We start from the raw sequence: 23117 nt of genomic DNA, 5'->3' as shown, positions 1-23117 counted from the left end.
GGTGAACTCCCTTCTGCATATACCTGGAACAATGCTTTCCTTTGGTCTGCTAGCAGTCAAAGAAGATGAAAAGTAAACACAAAAAACAGGCTCACCTATTTTGATGTTTTTGGAGTTTTTTCTGACATCTTTCATCCAGCCTGTCAAACAGTATCAAATAAGAGAACAGCTTTTAAAATATGGATATGTTGACAATGACAACATATTTTGAAGCACTCTTCACATAACATAGCACAGTTTCACAGTATCTGTCTTCCTGCCACAGGCTATTACTTCATAAGCAATGCAGGGGAAACAGACTCTGATACACAGAAACTAAAGCTATTCACCTCCACCATAGCACAACTAGCATTTACTACAATCTTCCAAGAGTCCCTCCACAAACCTTCCTCCTTGCTGCTTACAATACTGCAGCATCATGGAAAATAACTTACTGCCTACTACAAACAACACTTCTGTAGCCACCAATCACCACTTGGGAGGAATGCATTTTGTTTGGTTAGGTTTTGTTTGTTTTTTAAATTAAGATGCTACTTTCAAGACTCATGATCACTTGCTCTCGTCAGTGATTGCACTAGAATGAATTTGTTAGTAGGCACTAACATAATAAGAATCTTAGCTCTTTAAAAGAGACTCCACAGACATATCTTTTGATCAAGTTCAAAAACAAACTACTTAGTTATTATTTAAGAGCATACTAACTGAAACCTGGAACCTGCTGTGAAGGGAAGTTATCTTCAGATTATATTTATCTTTCATTCACAAAAAAAAATCACCCGAATTTTTTTGTTTGTAGTAGGGAGAACGGCAGAGGAACAGGTAAATAACTGCACAGTGCAAACACCAAAGACTATTTCTGTCTGTGCAGATTCTTTGTTTCTTCGGTTTTCAAAAGGGGCTTTGTAGATAGTTGGCTGGAAGAACTAATCTTTCTTATTGTTTGGACAGAAACTATGAGCATTGGTAGAAGCAGGTGAGAACAGAAAAGAGCTCATTTTGAAAGAAACTTCCAAGCTCATTCTCAAAGAAACTTCCTAAAAATTTAATGGATTAAAGTACTTCACCATGAGGCAGAGTGAGAACAATCCACATGCATATATTACCGAAACTACACATCAATCCACAATGAGAACAGTAATCATATTTGTAATGCATATTCAAAGAAAAGAAAACCTTTATCAGCATCGTGGAGCCCAGTGAACTGGAACCTCTCCTTCCCTTTTCTTCTCACTTGTAACCAGACTGGTGAGATTAGCGTAAACTTGTTTCCAAATATTTTGGAAATGTCATAGCCATGGCTGTTCCACTTGCAAAAGAAAGAAGAAAAAAAGTGAGAGGCTCACAAGCCAGATATACAATCCACTTTTTGACCAATAAGAACTCTAACACAAACGTAATAATCTGCTAGATCCCCATTTGTTAGTTTGAGGAAACCTTCTATGACGTTTTTGTTCAAATAACAAAGCACTTTTAAAACTCTGACAGCTACATGAATGTCAATCTTCAGTTTGTACAAATTCACCTGAACTAGAGAAATCTGTATGTAGATTCCAACAGACATTTGAATTTACAGGCTCTGCATTTATGTCCAACAGAAATTGAGAAAGGTAAAAGTATACGGGGTACCTATTTCTCTTTTGAGCAGTGCAGGAATGAATCAAGTAAGAAGCATTCTCTAAACAAAAGGAAGCAACATTTATTATTCAAGAGAGAATGCTTTGAATAATAGCAACTGGATAGCAAAAGAGATCAGATTGACAGCAGTATAAAATTTTTACTGTTTATTTAGAAAGTTCAAGTTGGTAGCTGCATAGTATGATGACACTTAATATTACTGATCTAATATTACTCTACTGCAACTGCATCTGGCTTGATCATCAAGAACACACAAATACTTCTGTTTTACCAGTGACAAAACCAGAATGACCTAGATACCCTTCAAGAAGTGGGTGGGAAAACATGGGTTTGAGACCACCTGAATCCCAAGCCAGCTCTTGAATAATCCTCTGACTACGTGACTGTAGACCAGAAGTTCCTACTACTATAAACATAGTTTTATAGCAGGAATGCAAGACTGCAGATTAGTACTGTCTACTGCATATTTATTCAAAGCACCAATTTTGTTTTATTAACTTACAGGAGTAACATATCCCAGAACATCTCCTGAGAAGTGTCTTTCCTTCATCGTCTTGGAACAATAACTTCTGTGTTCCAGTATGATATCCTTTGCCTTTGGATCCACAACTACCAGACCCCGCTCCTGCACTGTTTTATCAGAGTGCAGCACCTGAGGGGAGAAGACAGTTTTTAGAACCAACTGTACGCACTAGCTACTTTCGAGAGCAACAGACCTCAAAAAGAAAAAAAAAAATGAAGTGACATTAAACTGCACACTTTTTAAATAATTTGGAACAGTTTGATTTAAAAACGAAACTGGAAAGAGCTTGGAAATGATTTGCCATTGTCAGTAAACTTACCTTGTTTGCAAGGCTAAAAAAAAAAAATAAATCAAGAATTGATAAGATTAAACATCATTCACCACAGCTGATGACTGGTACATCCATAGCACAAAAAGCAATTCTGCAAGCAGTTTAAACATGCAATACAGTACTTTCAATGTCAGAGTGAGGGTCTAGGACAATTCCGGGCAGTTAGACACGTTTTGACATTAGTGCTTTCTACATCCTGGTCTAGGACAACAAAATATGAAAATAATGCAAAAGCAGAGAAAAAACTCCTCTTAAATACTAATAATGGCCAATCCTGCAAATCAATAAAAGGTTTGTTTCAACCCAGAAAAGTTGAAAAGGACAGTTTCAGGTAGTTTCACCTGTGAGAACAAGCTTCATTGGAAACACATGGTTGCTTTTAATACAATATGGAAAGAATGAGAATCACTTTACCATCTCTCAAAGTCTGATTAGTTCACTGCACGTTAAATAAGATGAGCATTCAGTTATTTATCTTACCTTTTCTTCCATTTTTTTTGTAGCACCTTTCTTTGCATCTGTTTTTGACAAGGTACCTTCAGCTAGCCAGCAAATCACAACAAAAGAAAGTGAAGTACAGAGAAGTCTCATGGTGTTTCTCTCAATGTCAAGTTTCCCCTGCCCTGAAAATGTAAGGGTTCGAGTCTCTGCAAACAGAAAAGAATAACAGTTAAGAGAAATTCAGTCTTCTTGTCTAACAAGAGCCAAGTGCTTGTGTTATCTTCTGCCCTCTAGAATCAGACTTACTAATGCAGTTGTTTTAGTACTACCTTGGCTCTTGTGGCAAAATAGAGTATTTTAAGAGATTCTTACATGTATCACAGGGAAAGCCAGTAGGATGCTTGCAGCTTGCCTTTTAAAGAACCCCTAAAGAAATACAAGGTTTCACAGCTGAAGCTGCAATAAACTCTGTTGCCCAGAATAATTATAGCACAGCCTTGCCTATTCTATAGCACGTAAGAGATACCATTTGTTTCTGCTCCTGCCTTACCCAACCAACAATGCACAAGCTAAATAAGGGACAGAAAAAAATGTAGTTCTCTGCTTATAGATGTGCACCTTTACTACAGTGAGAACTTTCAATTCCTTGCCAAGGCAATGATACACACAGAACTGAAAAAAAACCAGCATCCTTTTGGTCTAGAAAATCAACAGTTTATCCCAGCTCCAAATAAAAGTATTGAGAATTAATAGAAAATAGTTCTTTTAAGTGCTGTGCCTCTATCGGAACTTAGTTCTGTCAGGAGAAAGACTTTACCAAAAAAAATGAAAACAATCTGTCTGGCTGTATTTGAGCTGCCATTCACGAGTTGCATTGGTTTTCCAGCCTAGTTCCCAGAAGTGGGTAAGATGAAAAAAGAAAAAATACTTTGCATTAGGGCAAGTGGAATAGGAGGCAAAATACCAAAACTGAGAAAAGTAACCTGCTGCTAATTGTGGAAGCCCTAAGGATCACAATGAGATTAGCTTTCATCTATAATAAACTATCGGGTCTAGACATATATTTATCTACTTCTCGTAACTGAGATCCTAATGGAGAAGAAAAAAATTAACTTTTTCACAACTGTCTGAAGTTTTGTCAAACATATCCCCTTGCTCTCTTGCTCTTAAAAAGAAGAAATTTCTCATGCTTCCTGTATAACTGAAGTATTAACGTTTCTGCTACTCCCTCTGAACACTTACTAGATCATTTCTTCAAGTTTTATTTACAAAACTCCTTGTTCTGTTGGCACTGAGAAGTGCTGTTCAAAATCTATACAAAATATCAGGCAAGGGCTCCCGTAACAGCAGACTAAGCACTCTGAAGGAGTACTGTGGCAGAAACATCCTGGCAGAAGAAACCTTAAAGGTTAAATCAGAGTACCCAACGGAACAGAAGCCATATAAGGCCAATCCTGGTAATACTGAGATGCAATTAACAATCCAATGAATTACACATATTTGGACAAGGCTGGTTTGGCACTGAGATTCTGAAAAGCAGAGGATTCTGCAATGGTCAAAGAGGTGATGGTCATAAAACTGAGCACAGGAAGTTCCGCACCAACATGCAAAAGAACTTCTTCACAGTGAGGGTGATGGAGCACTGGAACAGGCTGCCCAGGGAGGTTGCTGAGTCTTCTTCTTTGGTGATATTCAAGGCCCGTCTGGACGCCTACCTGGGCAACCTGCTTTAGGGAGCCTGTTTTGGCAGGAGGGTTGGACCCGATGATCTCTTGAAGTCCCTTCCAACCCCTACAATTTTGTGATTCTGAATTGGAGGAGTTTAGAATTCTGCATGAAAACAGAGGGAAGTATGTGATTAGCCAGCAAAGCAGGAGGGTGACAGTGGCAAAAGTGCTTGGAAAAAAAAACCACCACGACAATTCCACTAGCACTAAAAAAATGCATCAAAACCCTCATGTACAAAATTACTCAAAGGCTTTAGTCGAGTCTTATAATGAATGTAAAACAAAAGCAGCAACTCTTTTAATACTTCTTGGATCCAGAGGGTGAGGAAAAGCTAAATTACTGTGCTACTTAAGTTTCATTATTAATAATAGCTAGTGTGTTATGCTTCTGCTTTGCCTTCAAGGTCACTAGTAGTTCTCTTGTTTTCTGCTTCCTGGAAGATTAGTCAAAGGAGTTTGCTCTTGATAGCATCTACTCTGTTCCATCTAGCATGGCAGGATCTATAAACTACTGCAGAGAGGAACAACTGAGAGCCTGAATAGTCAATACAAGTCTTAACAGTTTGGACAGGTTATCAATTCTTCCAAAAGCTGGTATATATTGATTTGGAGATGTTTGATTTCACTTTCAGAAACAATTAGCAACAGCAACACTTTCCTAAAGAGAAGTTAGTGTTTAACAGCTAAAGCACAACAATTTAAAAACCCATCACTGAACTCTGATTAGACATCAAAATACGCTCATTTCCTTGACAAGATCATATCCATCCACCAGTTACTACAAGCCAACATCCACTCCTGAGTCTATACAAAGTGCTGAGCCTGTAGCAATGGTTTCTGCCAGCAAAAATCCAACATTGACCCTTCGTAGGAACCTTATTTTAGTAAGATGTTCTTTAATAAAATCGGTTTATTGAAAACTAAGTAGACATCATCACTCTACTGCCAGAACATAAGTAAGCTAAACTTGAAATGTTCTTTACGGAAACTATAAGCATGAACTTTGCAAGCTTTATGCAACCAGACGTTCAAGCTTTCTTCAGCAAGCCTTCCTTCAACGTTTTTTATTTTCTTCAAACTAACTAAACCAAGCAGAACACCGAGAGTTTGGCATTCTTGTTTTTTATCTGTTGTATTACAACCCACATGCAAAATCAAAGATTGACTCTGCTTGGGTCCTTGTAAAACTGACACTAAAGACAATTCAAACTTTAGGATGAGTTTTTTTAATAAATTGGTCTGAGGCCTGAGTTTCTCTAACCCAGGTGGCAACTCCTGCTTAATCATAGTCTCCACATGAAGTAACACTTTTAGGCAAGTGTTTTAAATAAAGCTTTATTTTAAATAGAAGAAGCTGATATAGACTTAGGCTGCCCAAAAGATGCAGCCAAAAAAAATCTAAAAATCTTGGAGGCTGGCACAGAAACTACGTGGAAATCGGAGAAAATGTTCATGTATTACTTTTAAAAGAGAAACTACGTTCTAAGTGCTGCTGTGGGAGTCAGAGGTAACACACTTTGCTTAGTAAAGCAAACCCAAGATGCAAATTGTTGATGTTTTTAATTTAAACTAGAAAAAGGTAGATTCAGGGATGAAATGAGTGAAAATAAACCTAAGTTTGTTGTGCAAACAGCATTCCCTTTCCTCTTGGAAGCTTCTCTACCTTAAGACCAAGAATTACCTCCTGTGGCTCTGGAGGTAGCAAAGCTTTCTCTTCTACCTCAGAGACCTCCCGCCAGCCCCGCCCAACCCCGCGGGCTCCCTCAGAGCAAGCCCCAGCCGCGGCCTTACCCCGGGGCCAGCCCCTTTGGGGCCACTGGGCCACACTTAGGACCACCCTCATGGCCACTGGGTCACCCTCGGTGCCCGTGCCGCCATCTCCCGGCTGCGGGGCAGGCAAAGAGCCGCCACACCGCCGCCCGCCTCTTTCCTTTCCTTCCTTCCCTGTCTCCCTCCCCTGTGGAGCCGCTGCCACCACCTACCGCCCGCCGCCGCCTCGGAAATGGAGGCGGGCGGCACCGCCTCCCGGCTGAGGGGAGGCGCTGAGGGGACGGGTAGGAGCCGGGCGCCATGATGACGGCGGTCTAATGTCTCTGCCGTCTCAAGCTAGGCTTTGCCTGCCTCCTTCTAGGTCATAATAAATAAGTAGGGAGTTTAGTCTACAATACACACGCTGGCCTGGGGGGTAAAAATAGCATAGACCAAACCTGAGGGGGTCTTTGCGTGCAGAGGGGGTCATCAAGCAATATTGCTAGCTCCTGGTGTGTGGAAAGTGTGTGTCAAGCCTCAGGTGGGCATTAACAGGCTTTAAAATAAAAGCTTGTGTTTTAAATTGAGATTTTATTATTTTCTGTTTTGACCTACCATTTATGCTTTTACATGTAGCGTGAACTTGCTGTTAGTATTTTTACTGCAGTGGAAATTTTGATGTAACCCTGTTATTTCATGGGCTGTTTATAGGGAATAAATACCATATGGGAAGACTTGATAAAAATGGTTGTGTTAACAGCATTGTGATGTGGTGGAAAACCTAGCATGTTTGGCACTGTGCTTCCCAGCAGAAGCCTTTCTGAGACCTACTTTCTGCGTTAGTTACAGCTTGGTGTCACTTCCCAGAAGCAGAACTGAAGATTTCCAGATCTATCCTTCTCTTTCTTTCCTTCTTGTATAATTAAGATCGTCATGAATGTTCTTCAGCATTGAATAGAAAAACAGAAGAATTTTTCCTCTGAACAAAAGTCTTGTCAGTGAACCAGATGTATGGTCCTTCTGGCAAGAGCTGAGTACGTGTATGTTCCCTCTGTACCCTAAATCACCCAGGCTTAAATTCTCACAAGGTCTTCAGAAAGAAAACCCATGCTCACTAGCACGTTTGGACCCACACACTTGCAGACTAAAAAGCAGGAAAAAGGAATGACTCATCCTATTTTTTTAGTCACCAAAACATCTCTGAAACCTTCAGCTTCCACCGAAGAAGTGGTGCTTTTTTAATCTTATAGGACTGCATAATAGGCATGCTTAAAAGTGTACATTTTTATATACAAACTACAAACTCTCCCAAATTTAAAAGGTGCATAACTGCAGTACTTGAAGTCACTTACAATCTATTGGGTACTGGATTTTCTATTGTTTTGTAAAATGTTGTTCATCTTTCACAAACTTTAAACATTTCCAGGATACACTTCTCAATAGCAGGAAAGACAGAGATTAAGGCAGGAGGGGATGAAAAATTAGGGTTCTTTCCAGCTTCTCTATAATGAAATCTGTCATTTCCTGTGTTGCGTTCCTATTACACCCTCCTGCTGACTCTCTTTCTCATAGCCTAGCGGAGCAGATCCAAAGGTTTGCTGCAGGTAGTTGACATGGTACATGCTGCCTGTAATAGAATCACAGATCTTAACTCTTAGATGTAAGGATGCACCCAGAGTTTTAACACATCTACCAGGTACTGGAGAGTCCTTCCAGAGGCTCATATTCTACCAAGCAAAAAAAAAAAAAAAAAAAAAATGGTGGTGGTGGTGGTGGAGGGAGTATCTTTCTTTTACTTCTGTGTTTTCAGTCTGTACACTACCACTCCTTTAAAAAATAGTGCCTGAGTAAGATAGGACACCTGGGGGAGAGTAGAAGTGTGTTCCTTTCCTGGAGAGTAACTGTGCATACTCAGGAAAAAAAGGCTTGGAAATAAAAATGGTGTCTCAGCAAGAAATGAAGTCTATAGCCTCACTTGGAAGCCTGTAGCTAAAGAGAAAGACAGCTGAGAGAAACAGGTACGAGGAAAAGAACAAGGCCTCAGAGATGAAAGGAGAAAAAACCCACTCCTATGAGCTAGAAGGAATTATATATAGTTTATTGCAACTCACAAAGCTACCTAGCTGCCTGGCGCTACTCTGCCACCATGCAGGTGACAAAGGGGAGCTTGTCCGTAGACCCTTTGTTCATCCTTATTTTATCTTGTCTACTCTCTTTGAGTTTATTTTAAGCTTAAGTATTCTATTTTATATTTTTATATATACATGTATTTTGAGTATACAGGTATTTTTGAGTGCAAAACCCTTTAGGTCATTGAGATGCTTACTGTAAAGAAAAGATCTAGGAAGATCCATATTTAATTTCTAGAAATGTACGGCTTCGTGATATCAATATTATCCTAACTTTGTGTTTCTTAAAAGATTAAGAAAGCAGCACATCTGATACCTTTGAGTGGCAGAAGGCATTGCTGATAAACCTGTGCTCTCCATTAATAGATAATGAATGTTAGATGTCACGTAGAGAAACATGATTGAGTATACGTACGGAAAGAGCCACCAATTCTGTTTTCTCCTTAGATCTTTTTGCTTCCAGTATGGTTAGAATGACCATGGGGAGGAGAAGAAAGCAGTAACCGATGGGGTGAGGGACAAATCTGACAGAAGTAACAAAGGAAAAGGAACAATTTCCTTTTTCTGTCTAGAAATTCATTAAGGTGGTATGAAAAGTTGGCAACCCAGCTGTATACCACAGTGCATGAGTTCATACCCTAAGCATAAAGCTGTCCAAATTATTCTAGTGTGATTTTGGCAGATAGTCAGGTAGGGGTGAAGAGTAGCTGTAGGTAGCAGAATAGCTGTAGCAGTACCAAGCACAGTATGGGCTGTAAATTATTCTGAGTGTTGGATGATTTCTGGTGTTAAAATTCCTCGTAATGATATGTAATCATACTCAAAAATGAATCATATTTTGGCTTTAGAAACCAAAGAAGAAACCACACTGTGCACAGCACTTAAAGCTCCAGAGCAGGAGATGAACTCGTCTGTAAGCCACCACTCAGGTCTCAATGTCAGGCAGAAAAGAAATGCAGCAAAAGCTGTAGTTCCCACAAGCAGATACTCACCAGCTGAAACCAGTCAGCTTAATGGTATTAATTTTGTGAAGGTCAGCCTGATTTTTCAAGTCTTTGTACCAAAGGATATTGAAATCCTAAAAAAGATTAAAGCAGTTTATGGATGACTTAGGGAGGATATAGACATTGTGGATTTGTTGGCAAAAAAAAAAAAAGTTCTGTAAAATATCTTGTGTAATAGGAAAGCATTTCTTGCTATTATTTCCACTTTAATGCTGATTTTACAGAAATTGGCAATCTCTAAAAATCACTTCATCTTGAGATGTATGGAACTGATGAAGTCTGGGTTCTCACAGACTAGTGTTCCGTAGATGTTGAGCTCAAACTGAAACATTTTCCAGATATATCAGCTAGGGCATTTGTAGGGGCTATGTCTAGTGTGAACTCTGTGCTCTCTAATAACACATCGGGCTCACATTACATTTCTTTCAGTCAGGATGCATCTAGAGACCATTACAAGCTCTCTTTCAGACCATTACAAGCTCTCTTTCCTCTAACTGGCTGTTTATTCATGTAAAATCTTTATCTTCTCCCTACCAAAACTGTCTGAAATTGGCTAGTGAGCTCTAAATTAAGAGGAAGTAGGGGCAGACATAGACCTACACATTCACCATAATCGCATAAGGATTTGTTGAGGCAAAAAGAAGACAAGAGAGCAAGAATGTGTATATATATAGTAAAGACTGAAATGTCAGCCAAAGGAGGTTGATATAAAATAACTGGGGAATGCGTGCTGCATACCGAGTCAGTTAAAAATGAAATAGTTATAACACGAAAGAGCTCCACATGGGTTTTCTATTTGTATATTTACTCCCCTTCTCAAACAGAATTTACAACCCATAATGCACTTGGTACTGCCACAGCTATTCCACTAGCTGTATTTAAGTTCCCTCTTAAAAGGTTGCTTAAGTGTACCTGCACATCTTACAGCTGCAGTGTTGACTGGAGTGCAGCCAGACAGGACAGATATACTTGGCCTTTAAGTGTCACTCTGCTCTTAAGAGTAGAAATTAGTTCGACATCTTATTTTGTTTAACTCAAATATGGGTTTTTTTTGTTTGTTTTTCAGAAAAATAAATTCCTTTGTAGTGAAATCTTAAGTTTTCAGCTTTGAGGGTAAATGGAAATTATGGTTAAACATCACTATTTGATTATAAAACTCTGAAGAAGGACAATTTTCTTCATCTAAACTTCCTTATCCAGAGAATCTGCATTGTGCACAATTGCTACTAGCCGCACTTGATCTACCAAGCCCAGGGAGAAAAGGATACATTCCTGACTACCAGTTACTATAATTTTCTCTTTGTAACAGATATACAACTGAAAAGCACTGGTGTAAAAATGTATCCTGAAAACATGCAGAAAAGACACTTGAGAGGTGACCTGGCTGAAGTGTGCCACCACTATCTGAAAAAGAGTATCGAGTATTACATAGCTCTTTATTTATGAGAGAAAAATATATCATTAACTTATAGGCACTGAAGCTTGATAAATTTAAGTAAAATGCGAGCTTTAAATGAGGAGCATTAATCATGGGAACAAACTACCCAGAGAAAAAGTAGATTTGGTATCTTTTGATGATGTCAGATCAAAACTGAATGCCTTTCTGGACAATGGACTGTGACTAAAATCTAGTTATTGGGCTCAATGCAGGAAAAAAAAAAAAAAAAAAACGAAAAAAGGACCATGTGAAATGAAATAGTTTGAAGAATACAAGAAAACAGATTAAATAAATTACTGAGTGATCTCCAGTAGTCCTAAATCCCACGATTCTAGAGGTCATTATAACCTGCTAAGTATACTAATAATTTCCATTATGACTGAACCTCTCAACACACTGTGGTTTAGGGAGACTAGGCCAGTTTTGACACCCTTTGAATCTATTTTCAGCTGATGAGATTAAATGCTCTGTGCAGTCCAACCTCTTCGGTGTGTTTAAGAAAGTTTAACCTTGAAATGTTTTCCATCTCAGGAGCAGATGTGGTGTGGGACTGTGTTGCTCTGCAGGTTCATGGCCTTCAAGAGAGACATGCGGCCCCGGCCTTGCACACCTGCAAGCCCAGGGTAGCATGAATTGCCACATGTAATGCAGAACAACTGCACTGCTTACCCCAGAGGGTAGTGACAGGATCTGCATATACCAACTCTTCTAACTGCAAGGCTTGTGATGGAGATCCCATGCACAGCTTTTGGGGCCCATTTTTTGCTGGAGGACTGAGATGTGTCCTGGGGAAACCATGGTCTTACGTATTCTACCATAAGGAGTCAGTACCTCCCTCTCTACATTTCAGAAATAAGATCCTAGATCAAAACTTACCGCTGAAAGCCCACTTTCCTATCAGATCTTTTGTCCCTCTCCTTCTCTCATACAAGTTACATTCTCTGAGGCAAAACCCAAATGCTCCTCCTTCACAAATCATTAAAACCAGCGGGGGCACGGGGGTGAGGCAGGGATTAGGCCGCTCCTGAGGAGACAACAACGCCTCAGGAGAAGGCCCCTCCCGGTCCCGTTTACCCTGACGGGCTGTGCCCGACAAATCACACCCCAACAGCGGCACCGCCGCCTGCGGGCCGGGGGACGAGAGGGGCCGACGGGGGCGTGAGGGGGACACCGGCGAGGGCAGGGCCGGGTCCCCGCCGCCTCCGTCCGCCAGGGGGTGGCCGAGCCTCGCCGCCCGCCGCCCGCCGGGGAGCGGGAGCCATCGCGGCGCCTGCGCGCAGCAGAGGCGGCGGCAGCGGCCTGAGGAGCCCCGCGGGGAGAAGCGGCGGTGGGGTTGCGGTGCTTTGACGCGGCGCTGGGCGGCCGTGATCGCTCGCCACCATGCCGGCGGTATCGAAGGGCGATGGGATGCGAGGCTTGGCCGTCTTCATCTCCGATATCCGCAACTGTGAGCGGCGGCCGGGGCGCGGTGGGGCCTGGGTTGGGCAGGGCCGGGCCGCGCCGGCCAGGCGATTACCGGGTGTTTTGGGGCCGGGGTCGGGGGTTTCCCTCATCCTCCTTCCCTCGGCTCCCTTCTCTCCCCTTCGCCGCCGCGGCGGGCCGCCCGCGGCTCTGCCGCCTCACGAAATGGCGACGCGCCCCGGGGGGGCGGCGGGAGATGCGGGGGGGGGGGAGAGCTTGGGGCGGGCAGCCGAAGGCTTTCTGCTGCGGGTTTGGGGTTAATTTACGTGTCTTTTGGTCTGGTCGGCTTGATTTTTGTGTGTGTGTGGGGGGGGTTATTCCTTTGTTGTGGCCGGGGTCCCTGTGGAAAAGGGGTGCCGGGGGGCTCGGAGCCCGTCGGGGCTCCCAAGGGGCGGCGGTGAAGGCGGTGGGCGGCTGGGGCCGGGGTGGGCACCGGCGGTCGCTTCTCAGAGCCGCAGCCGGCTCTCGATTCAAAATGTCCCTGAAGGAAAGCAGGCCCCTGGAAGGCTGGCAGCGAGCAGGGCCTTCTCTGGGTGTGTTTACGCTTGGCTTCAGTCTGCTTTCAAATCCTGTTGTGATAGAAAGCAGCTCTTGGGATCCGCTCGGTTTTAATCGCTGAGGGAGCACGGCCTGAGGGTTGTGGGGACCCTCTGTGTAGCGATGCGCAAAGGGCAGAGAGAAGTGTAGGGCTTGGTGGGGCTGGGGGTCGGCTGCCTTCCTTCCCAGCCCCGGGACCTGCATGAGAGAGCAGTTTAATATTAATCGAAGTCAGAGATCTAAGTGTGTGATGTGGCAAGAATTGCCTGGGGAAGGGCTAAGGTCGCTGTGGTTGGCGTGATGAAACGGCTATATATTTTGTCCACCTGTGTGGCTCTGGATTACTCGAGGCTATTTTAAAAGGAATGTCATCAAGGCTTCCTGTCCGAAAGATAAAAGTGGATCGGAGACTTTTTAATGTAAAATTATGGTGATCTAGCTAGGCTCATATTAGGATAACCAAACTGGCTTGGAAATGTCTCCACCTTCAGAGGGCTTTGTGGTGATGACTTCGGAATTAATCCAGGAGCAATAGAAAAGACTGCAGAGAAAACTGGAGTGATAAAATGAGACCCCTTAAATGTGCAGTTTCCTTCAACTAAATTCAGGTGATTTGGATTTATAGCCTGGTACATAAAATTCAAGGTCCTGAATCTTCTGTACAGAAGGCGTTGTCTCAGCAGTTTTTCATAATCAAGTTGCAGGTCCTTAGGTTTCTTCAGACTTCACTCTTAAAGGCCTTCTTCTGCACATAGAAAATGCGGTGTTTATCAGTTCAAGATTACTGACTCACTCTTGTGCTTTGGCTGGTTGGCCCAGTTTCCTGAACATCTAGTACACCACTGTTGTGTGCCAGCTGCATGTGTAACATAGTTTCACCTGGTGATAATGTAAGACTTTGTTGCTGTTGTGTTTTAGCTCTTTTTGAATTACTTACTCCATTCATTTCACTAGAAGTACTATGATTTTATTCTTCAAGTATCTCTTATGTCTTGCAGTTGGTCAGTATTTCTCTGCTTGTATTTCCTTCTACTAAATTTCTCTGAAAACAAGAGAAACATTCAAGGTCTTAGGTACCTAACGTATGTTAATAGATACGGAATTACAAGATTTGAGGTAGTAGGGTAGAACAAATTACTGTTTTCTCCACAGGCTTGCCATTGTGTAGGCAGTGCAGGAACCCGGATGGAACAACCACCTGTCTGTCCAGCTTGGACATGAAACCACTCATACTCTCTCTGTCTGCAAGAGTGGCAAAGAAGTAACTGCTGTGTGAAACAAATAAGATGTTAATACTTTATCTGTTTAAACATTACAGATAGTTTTGTCCCTTTCCAGACAGCTATTGGAAGCTGTAGATACCTTTGTATCTTTCATCTTTGTGATGAAGAAGGCAACTGCCTCTTCTAAATAGCTGTGAAAGAGCTGCTGGTTTCCAGTGGTAGGTGATCTATGCAGCTTACAAATAGCTGTCCTTACAAATAGTCCTTACAAATAGATGCACCTGCATCATTTCCCTCAAGGGAGCTCCTAGTGTTGCCAGCTAACCATGGGCTGTTGTATGTTGAGTAAGATTCCCAAATACACTTAAGAGTACTCTCTAGAGACTTTGCATTTTGCAAATGCTGGTATTAATTAGCTTGAGTTCCATCTTTCCTACTTCAGTGTGGGGAGCTAGGTATTTGTCAAGAACATAAAGTAACAGCTGCTTAGCTAACAGGATCTTTGGACATGGAGATCTAAGAAAATGTTCCTGTTCTGGGATGGGAGGGAAATGAGACACCAAGTGCAGCTTTTAGGCTCTGTTCTAGCCTGAAAATCAAACAAAATATCTGATTCTTGTACTGATGTGCCAAATACCTGCTGGTATTCTAAATTTCAGTCTTATTTTTGTCTTTGACTCATTCATCCCTTTTTAATAGGTCCCATCTCTTTGCCATAGGTGCCTGAAGTTTTTAATTTGCCTACAACCCTTCCAGATTATAAGTAAGACTTTTTTTTCTGAAATACTTTGTGCAGATAAGGAATTTGCATCATAGATGTTGCTGAATAATGAAAACGTAGATATGTGCTAACTGCTTAGGTGGATGTACAGCATGTTTCCAAGGTAACAGCATAACACTTCAAGAGGGACTTCAGTAAATTTAGACCTTCTATCTTTATAAATATTTAATCTTACATCAAGGTTTATTTCTTGGTCATCTGTAAGTACAGCATCTGCAGCACTAAACAATGTATTCTCTTACAAATTTGTTAAATTACTAATCTGGGAGTCACGCTCATCTTCTCTATCTATTTTTACAAGTCTATTACAGGGCTTCAAAAAATATATTTGACAGCAACTTTCAGTTCTTACAACTCTAGCTGGTTGTGAGTTAACACTGCCAGCCTGTATTTAGTAGTTAAAGGTTGGTTGTTACTTTTGTGTCAGTTAAGCATGTTTTTGGGCACCTGGGTTATTTGGTTATCTGTTAAACTTCTTGATCTGTGTGTGGAATGCTTCTGTGCCATGACTTTGAACATAAGACTGACTTTCTACCTGGTTTTTAAAAGTCTGCTTAAGATATGCTGGTTTCTCAAGTCTATAAAGCTTTTTTTTTTTTTTTTAAAGAATACTACTTAGAGCAAAAATTACAAAACCTTTTTAAGAAGTGGAAGAGCTTCTTAATGTTTTGACTTTGCCCTAGCCTATGTGAAACACTAATACTCACTGACATTTTCAAAATGAAATGTTCTTTCTTCACATATCTTCACAAATATCAAGTGCATTTTTAAAACCTGAGTGTAAGAAAACAAGTTATTCTGCAGTTTCTGGTATCAGAGTCTTATTTCAGGACAACTACTTGTTGTAGGCCATGTATTTTGCATATATTTGTATTTTTGCATGGTGGAGAGAAAAGACTTTTTAAGAAAAGTGAAAATAACATGACAGCTTGCTGGTAGAAATATGGGCTTTTCTAGAAGCTTGCTCAGGCAGATGGCTTTGTAACATATATAGAATAGTACAGCAAATAGTTTTTTAGCTCTTGTCTTTTGTAGACCACAGAGAAGAGACAAGAAAACTAAAGGTTGAAAGCTGAACTGAAGCAGGTAGTTGAGATAGCACAGGTAATTAACTCCTATTTAATGTGGCCTACTGAGAAAATAGGAAGACAGGACTGTAGTGCAAAATAGATTGCGGTGACAGGGGAGCTGTAAAGCCCTGACCAGGGGTTCAATGGAGTGCCATCCAGACCTCAGGTCTGGAAGAGCCCTTGTCACTGCTTGGAAGTGTCTCGAGCTGAAACTCAACAAAACCTGCATGCATTATGCATACAAGCATATGGAGTCCTCTAAGACATGCTTGTTTTTAACTTAAATATGCTAAATTTTTTTGTGTGTGCATGTACTGGGGAGTTGCTAAAGTGATCTCGTTAAGGCAAGATGGTGCTTTATAAACTCTTTAGCTGTCTTTGCTGATTAAACAGCTAGATGCATCATCACAAGTCCGTTTTCTTTTTTGTGCTTTATGCTTATCTGGTGATAAAGTTCTAAGTCATCTGTCACTCAAGCAGTTCTGTTGCAACAGCAGTCTTATCTGCCATTCACCAGGAAAACTAGGAGAGCTTGCGGTGGTGTAGAACTACTTTCTGTTATAGTATTAAAGATACTACTGGTAATCCAATCCTCCACTGTAAAATTACAAAGTCATCTACTCTTGGGCTGATGAAATGGGCCTACACAGAGGCAAAAGGTGCTTTTGCCCCAGGTTTGTAGGACAAGGCAGTTCTTGTTTTCACTCCCTACTTTCAATAACTGCCTTACATTTTCAGTGGTACTGTAAAAGTTGGACAGAGGGAAGGGGGATTCCTTTAGTTTAGTTCTCAAAATATTTCAGGATCTGTTCTTCTGTACCAAGGTACCGTTCCTTTCTCCTTGGGCTATATATTTGCCTTAAATAAAGCCTAACAGACATATTAAACGAGTAACTATCACTTATAGAATTTAACGCATTAATTCTAATTTGTACTAGGCAGGGGAAGTGTTCAGACCTCTTGAAGTCTTACTTCAGTAGGTAGGCGTGTGGGGTTAAAAAAAAAAGGCTGGTTTGTGAAATTGGTCGTATGCTGATTACCCTTTTGACTGGACAGTGGATAACGAAGTGCCCTACCCACGTGTGTGAGGGGGCATGCACATGAGCTTAAAGATTAGAGTTTGTTCTTGTTGAGAGCAGCTACACAGTGAAAGAAACTTCACATAGGGTGAGTTGGGCACATATGGCTTGTTTTGATGCTGTATCAGTAATGTGGCTTTCAGGGTGTGGACTAAAGCCACTACATGCTCCTCTGAGGTGTAGGTTCTTAACTGCAGGGGGTATAATTCTAAAGTAGGACTTGTATTACTTCTGTAGACAGTCAAGGACTTTTCTGTGTATGTACAGACTACTTATCTCTTGGAAGAAATTTGAAGGCAAGTGTTATCGATTAGCCGTCTGTCCTATTTGTTGTGGGAGGCTGTGGCCACTCCTCCTATACAGACACTTCCCTGTCAAATACAGGCACTTCCTTGTCACTGTCTGGCCAAAGAAGACCCTAGGAGAGGGTGCTACTCAGAGCTATGAGAAGCACCAGGTTTTGCAGCACTTGCAACTATTTGCAGGAGAGTAATCTAAGGAAAAGCACAATTAACATGAGATTAATCTGAGGGGGGTGTGTAAAACAAAACAGAAGTTCTGCACGTGGCTTCTCTGTCTTAGCTTTCTTCTGCTTCTTGCACTGAACTTTCTTTTTGATTTTTTTTTTACACTGTTGAATTTGTGTATGTTTGGCTGAGAAAAGTAGGTGAAAATGATAATTAATAGATGAGAGGTAGTAAAGAGCTAGGATCTTTCATGTTAACATCCAGCCACTCCGTTAGAGTCAATGGTATGGTATAATGACTGCTGAATTGGAGATGCTTTGGATAAAGGCTGCCCATCAGGACTGGTAAGAGGAAGTTGAGGACTGCTGCAGAGAATATGGTGTTAGCTGCATCAGTTAATGATCTCGCGTAGGATATAGTCCAGGTTAGATGTGACAGTGAAACAAGGAGAGTTTGGATGAGCCTCAAACTGCTCTATTGTTTGAACATGAACTGAGGTGAAGAAGAGTCCACAGTGCCTTGAATTACCTCAGTGCAAATGCTGCCTTACCCTGGTGAAGGGAGTGTAACAGCACAGTTTGAAAATATCATTCAAGGAAATGGCCACTGAAATGCTGATCAGTCAAGGAAGGAGGAAGAGCTGCTTTCCGTGCCACTCTAATGTTGTGCTTCTGCTTTTGTATATCATCTTAGCCTGAAGCTTCTTTTCATACGAGTCAAGGTCTTTTTGTCAACTGAACTGTCAACTAGATGCTTCAGTCTTCATCAAGTCGCTAAGATATGAGCTTCCAGTAAGCTTTCACTTCATTTGGGGTAAAATCTGGTTTTAGTGCATGACCCTACTACATTGTTTTTCTTAACATGTGATGCCTGGTTATAAAAAACATCCATGGCAACGCTTAAAATGATTAAATTACATCAGTTAAGAGTATCTGAATTGATGGGTTTTGGAAGCTGCTGTGTTCTCTCTCGCATTTATTTCCCTTTCCTTAGGAGGACAAGGAGTTAATAGATTACTGGATTACAGTAAAGCCTGTGACTCCCTGCTGTTTCACGAGAAGCGTTGTTATAGTGACCAGCCTCCAGCAACATACTGGAGGAAGAAGTCAGTTCTGTGAATCTCAGTTCACTAGTTGTGCAATGTCTTGGAAATGTGAGGTCTATAGAGGTCTTAAGTGTGATCACTAGGTCACTGATCTCTTCCTCTGCAGCAATGGATACCTAATTGCATCAGGATGTCCTAAGGCACAGCAGCCCTCAGCTGTCTCTGTGCCATTCCAAATTGTTTTTGTGGGGGCTGGAGGCAAGGAAGAGAGAACGGACAGACACTTTTTTGTTTCCCTCTGATCAAATATGTCTTGTGAAAGGACAGCATGTACTTACATTTTTGTTCATATCAGGATGTTAACAATCATTAAGCAAAAAGCTTGTTGTTCTGCAGCCTTGTACTGTTTGATTTTTGAACAAAACTGAAGCCACACTAACATTTTGCAAAGGTATGCAAAAAATACTCATTGCTTTGGATTAGTTTCATGGCGAGTTTGTAAACGATAGCACCAGCATCCTCCTCCAGACATATTCGAGTGGACCTGTAATTAACTCCTGATAGTTTAGCCGAATGGAAGGATTCCTGCAGGCCATACAGCAAGCAGACCACTCTGCTGCACTGCCCAGTGACGTGCTGCCTTTCAGCACTCTCACCTTCGGTGCTAAATAACCAGCTGCCTTGGAGATTAGGGGGAGGTGGAGGACGAATTTGATGTTTTGCTTCATGAAATGCAGTAAATGATCTGCACGGGAGATGTCTAATCTATACTATAGAGCTATAACATGACTCTTCTGCTGGCAAGTAAAAATAATAGTTTAGTATACTGACATGCAAGTACTATAGAAGCTTCATCACGAAAGCAAGAGTAAGTGCCCTCATTAGTTTTACATGAATATTTTCCTGTATTTGCATGGTTTTTACTGCAGAGGTACTAGTGGTTGTTTTGATTTGGGCCCTCTCTTTCAACCAGTTTCTGTCTCCATCCTCTGACAGAGCAGGGTTTAAGAATACGGTGTAGTCTTGGCATCATGCTTGTAAGCTTTTTTTAGCAATAGGAAAGGCAAGTGGATAATCTGATTGCTTTAAGCTGCCTAAAGTGTGTTCAGATGGTGAATGTGGTGAACTTGCTCTCTGCCTGGTCATGTATTCTGCTCCCTTCTGCTGGCGTTATCTCTTGTGGTAAAGCTGATAAGACTTACTACTGGGACACTAAATAAACAGCTTGCTTTCGGCAGTATTGGCTCCCTGATTCTCCTGACCTGCAGCAGGACAAGGTAGTAGCAGGAATGTGTGTGCAGGGGGAGAGCAGTGCCAAGGAACGGTCTGGAGTTGCTGTCTTTTAAGAAGAATAGCCTTGAACCAAACTGATTACGAAACTCCATCAACATATTGTGCTGAAGGGAGGCTTATCGCAGTTTGACTGCGGAATCTCTCCCACCTAACTCGCCAGTCAGCTTAGATGTTCCTAATGTAGAGGCTAATGAAAACCTAACAGATGTTTAACATCTTTGTTAGTGACAAGGACAGTGGGATCGAGCGCACCCTCAGCACGTTTGCCGATGACACCAAGCTGTGTGGTGCAGTTGGCATGCCAGAGGGAAGGGATACCATCCAGAGGGACTTGGGCAGGCATGAGAGGTGGGGCTGTGTAACCTCATGATGTTCAGCAAAGCCAAGTGCAAGGTCCTGCACCTGGGACCGGGCAATTCCAAGCACAAATCCAGGCTGGGCGGAGAATGGATTGAGAGCAGCCCTGAGGAGAAGGACTTGGGGGGGTTGGGGGGGGGGGGGGGATGTTGACGAGAAGCTCAACATGAGCCAGCAGCATGTGCTTGCAGCCCAGAAAGCCAACCGTGTCCTAGGCTGCACCAAAAGCAGCAGGGCCAGCAGGGAGAGGGAGGGGATTCTGCCCTTCTGCTTTGCTCTCGTGAGACCCCACCTGGAGTCCTGTGTTCAGCTCTGGGGCCCCCAGCACAACGAGGACGTGGAAGTATTAGAACGAGTCCAGAGGAGGGACATGAAGATGATCAAGGGGCTGGAGCACCTCTCCTGTGAAGACAGGCTGAGGGAGCTGAGTCACTCCCTGACTCTTTGTCAGGCAGTGTAGTAATAGGACAAGGAGGAATGGTTTTAAACTAAAAGAGGATAAATATTTTCCAAATATCTAATCTAAATTATTTACCCTGAGGGTGATGAGGCACTGGAACAGGTTGCCCAGAGAAGCTGGTGATGCCCCATCCCTGGAAGTGCTCAAGGCCAGGTTGGATGGGGCTTTGAGCAACCTGGGCTGCTGGGAGGTGTCCCTGCCCATGGCAGGGGGTTGGAACTGGGTGGTCTTTAAGGTCCCTTCCAACCCAAACGGTTCTATGATTCTGAGTTCTTATGTTTGGAAAACAATGACAGATTTGTAACTCTTTTAAGCATCTAACAGTTCTGAAAGAACTTCAAAATGGAGGATCTGTTTTGAGTAAGAACTTCTGTGTTCTTCCCAAATAGATGTTCTTGGCCTCTAGAGTTTGGAGGGGAAAAAGCTGCTGCTCTTAGCCTCGATGGTATTTGTGGTGCTGCTTTCCTAAACAGAAAACTCAACTTGTCATGTCTTCAAAGCCTGTTCAATAATTGAATATGAACAGAGCAACGTGTTCTGTTGGACAAATGGCAGTGCCACAAATAGAAACCAATGCTACTTACCTTCAAGAAGCATGACAGAATGCTGGCGAGCTCTTTGTCATGCTAATCGAGCCTCCTACCCAGTGTGCTCTATAGCTCTTCACGCTAATAATGGCACAGCTATAATCATAGGATCATCAGATGGCCATAGGGCAATTAAGGCTAAGAAGCAATACCATGTAACAGTTCTGACCTGTGCATGAATTCAAAATAAACCAATTAGAGGGTGGGCTTAATTATGCTGGCTGCTGGCCATGAACAAATCAGAGCCAGGTGAGTACTGGAAATATCTAAACCTTTGTAAAGCAAATCTTTTACTGTACACATTGTCAGCGCACCTGTCTCTTAATAAAATCTTGCCTGCAGAAATCCACTCTCCTCAGTGTTTGGGTAGAGTTGTATAGAACAAGTGCTTCTCTGCTCCTTTGGGAAAGAAATGCAATTATTTGGTCAGAAATATGCTAAATGGTTTGTTTGTCTAAAAGCTAAGAACTGGTTACTGTTCTGTCTGATCACCATGGATGCACTTTGGGCATCAGTCTTGGCTTAGGCAGTTTATCGTGAGAGCAGCAGCAAGTTAATCCTGCTGGAGCAGGTCACTGTTTAAATGAGCCACAAGTAGCCCACTAATTCCACCCTTGAAGTACTTGCTTAGTCTTTCAGTCCTTCTGCCAAGTTAGTATTAGAATATGTCTAAACTGTTCTCTTCAAGTGAGCAGACTCAACAATCCCTTTGGTGTAACTTTTCTGTTTTCTCATTCTTCTGTGGATTTTAATGCAGAATTCCCAGCTTAGGTGCGGTGATGTTGTTCATGCAGTACTTCCTGAAGCACTGCCTGGAGCCTGGATTACCAGGAGGTTAAGGATAGCAACTGGTTCCCTGAAGAGCTGGATGACTTTTGATGTTCACTAGTATATCTTTGTTGAACAAGATGATAATTAAAGATAAGAGTACAGCGCAGGCTAAATTTACCTTGCCTAATGAAGGCAGCAGGCAGCACAGTGGAGCCTGAAGCATGGCGATCTGCCAGCTATGAAGTAATCGCTTGCTGAGCGCCGGGGCCCATGTTGTGGCTGGGTACCCGTTTGCTCAGGTACTCGTCTTGGAGAAGGCTAACAGCAGTCATACACCTGTGGCTGCCTTCTTCAGAGTAATTGGCTAAAACATACCGATTTGAAGTCACCTCTTTTAATAACTTGCTATGGATATTTAATTATCATCTTATTAGACTTGGAAAAGCCAGAATAAATGAAAGTGAGAAGGATGTGGCCTGAATTCAAGCGGAACATGATCGTGTGCTCCAACTTAACTACTGCCCTACCCATCAGTTTATACACATGACGTTACCTTTGAGAAGTCGCTGTAAGTTGAGTAGCTTGGCTATGGCATACTGTGTCGGAATACAGCTCAGGTAATTTCTTCAAATGGGAAGCTGCTTAACAGACTGGAGACGAGACAGATGGAGCAATTGCCCTTGCAAGCTTTGAAATGCAAGCTTCTAGTTGTGCAGTACAGAAATTCTTCAACTGTTGTCAGCAGTGGTTTTATCTTCATTTTTGACCATCTTTAAGGAAGCTGAAGTATTTCTAGGCATGGCAAAAGTAAATAATGTAGAAATTCTTCACTGTTACTGTTTATGAGTAACGCGAGGAAAACTTGTTGGTTAAATGTGTTTTGTTTAATGGAGAAGAAAGATCTAGTTTCCTTCTTAGGGGAAAAGGAAGATCTAGCTAAAATTGATGCTAGTTTTGCTTTTTTGTTGTTTTATTGTTTTTTCTTCTTTCCTTTATACGTGTAACAAAC

The 23117-nt window shown here is 42.0% G+C and overlaps 2 protein-coding genes across 9 annotated transcripts in view; one reads left to right on the top strand and one right to left on the bottom strand.

Moving 5' to 3' along the window:
* The window catches only part of CHID1 (chitinase domain containing 1), a 106744-nt gene extending 94667 nt beyond the window's left edge, over positions 1-12077 (bottom strand). For 2 of the 5 annotated variants that reach the window (XM_066997980.1, XM_066997983.1), the window contains exons 1-5: positions 11854-12077; positions 2970-3136; positions 2138-2287; positions 1174-1306; positions 96-140 (exon numbers count right to left, since the gene is read on the bottom strand). In XM_066997980.1, coding sequence (XP_066854081.1) covers positions 96-140; positions 1174-1306; positions 2138-2287; positions 2970-3136; positions 11854-11956 — 598 coding nt within the window. In that variant the 5' untranslated portion in view covers positions 11957-12077. Of the gene's footprint in view, positions 1-95; positions 141-1173; positions 1307-2137; positions 2288-2969; positions 3137-4530; positions 4761-6448; positions 6602-11853 lie in introns of those variants that run through there. The other 3 variants (XM_066997982.1, XM_013195379.3, XM_066997981.1) reach the window with 3 other exon arrangements.
* A 126-nt stretch (positions 12078-12203) lies between these two features.
* Positions 12204-23117, top strand: part of AP2A2 (adaptor related protein complex 2 subunit alpha 2) — a 49424-nt gene continuing 38510 nt past the window's right edge. For all 4 annotated transcript variants that reach the window (XM_048058627.2, XM_048058625.2, XM_048058626.2 and 1 more), the window contains exon 1: positions 12204-12424. In XM_048058627.2, the coding sequence (XP_047914584.1) occupies positions 12358-12424 (67 nt within the window). In that variant the 5' untranslated portion in view covers positions 12204-12357. The remainder of the gene's footprint in view (positions 12425-23117) is intronic.

This window comes from Anser cygnoides, chromosome 5 (assembly GCF_040182565.1).
Source record: "Anser cygnoides isolate HZ-2024a breed goose chromosome 5, Taihu_goose_T2T_genome, whole genome shotgun sequence".
Taxonomy (NCBI): Eukaryota; Metazoa; Chordata; class Aves; order Anseriformes; family Anatidae; genus Anser; species Anser cygnoides.
The sequence above is the reverse complement of the archived record's forward strand: the minus strand, read 5'-3'. Positions and strand labels throughout refer to the sequence as shown.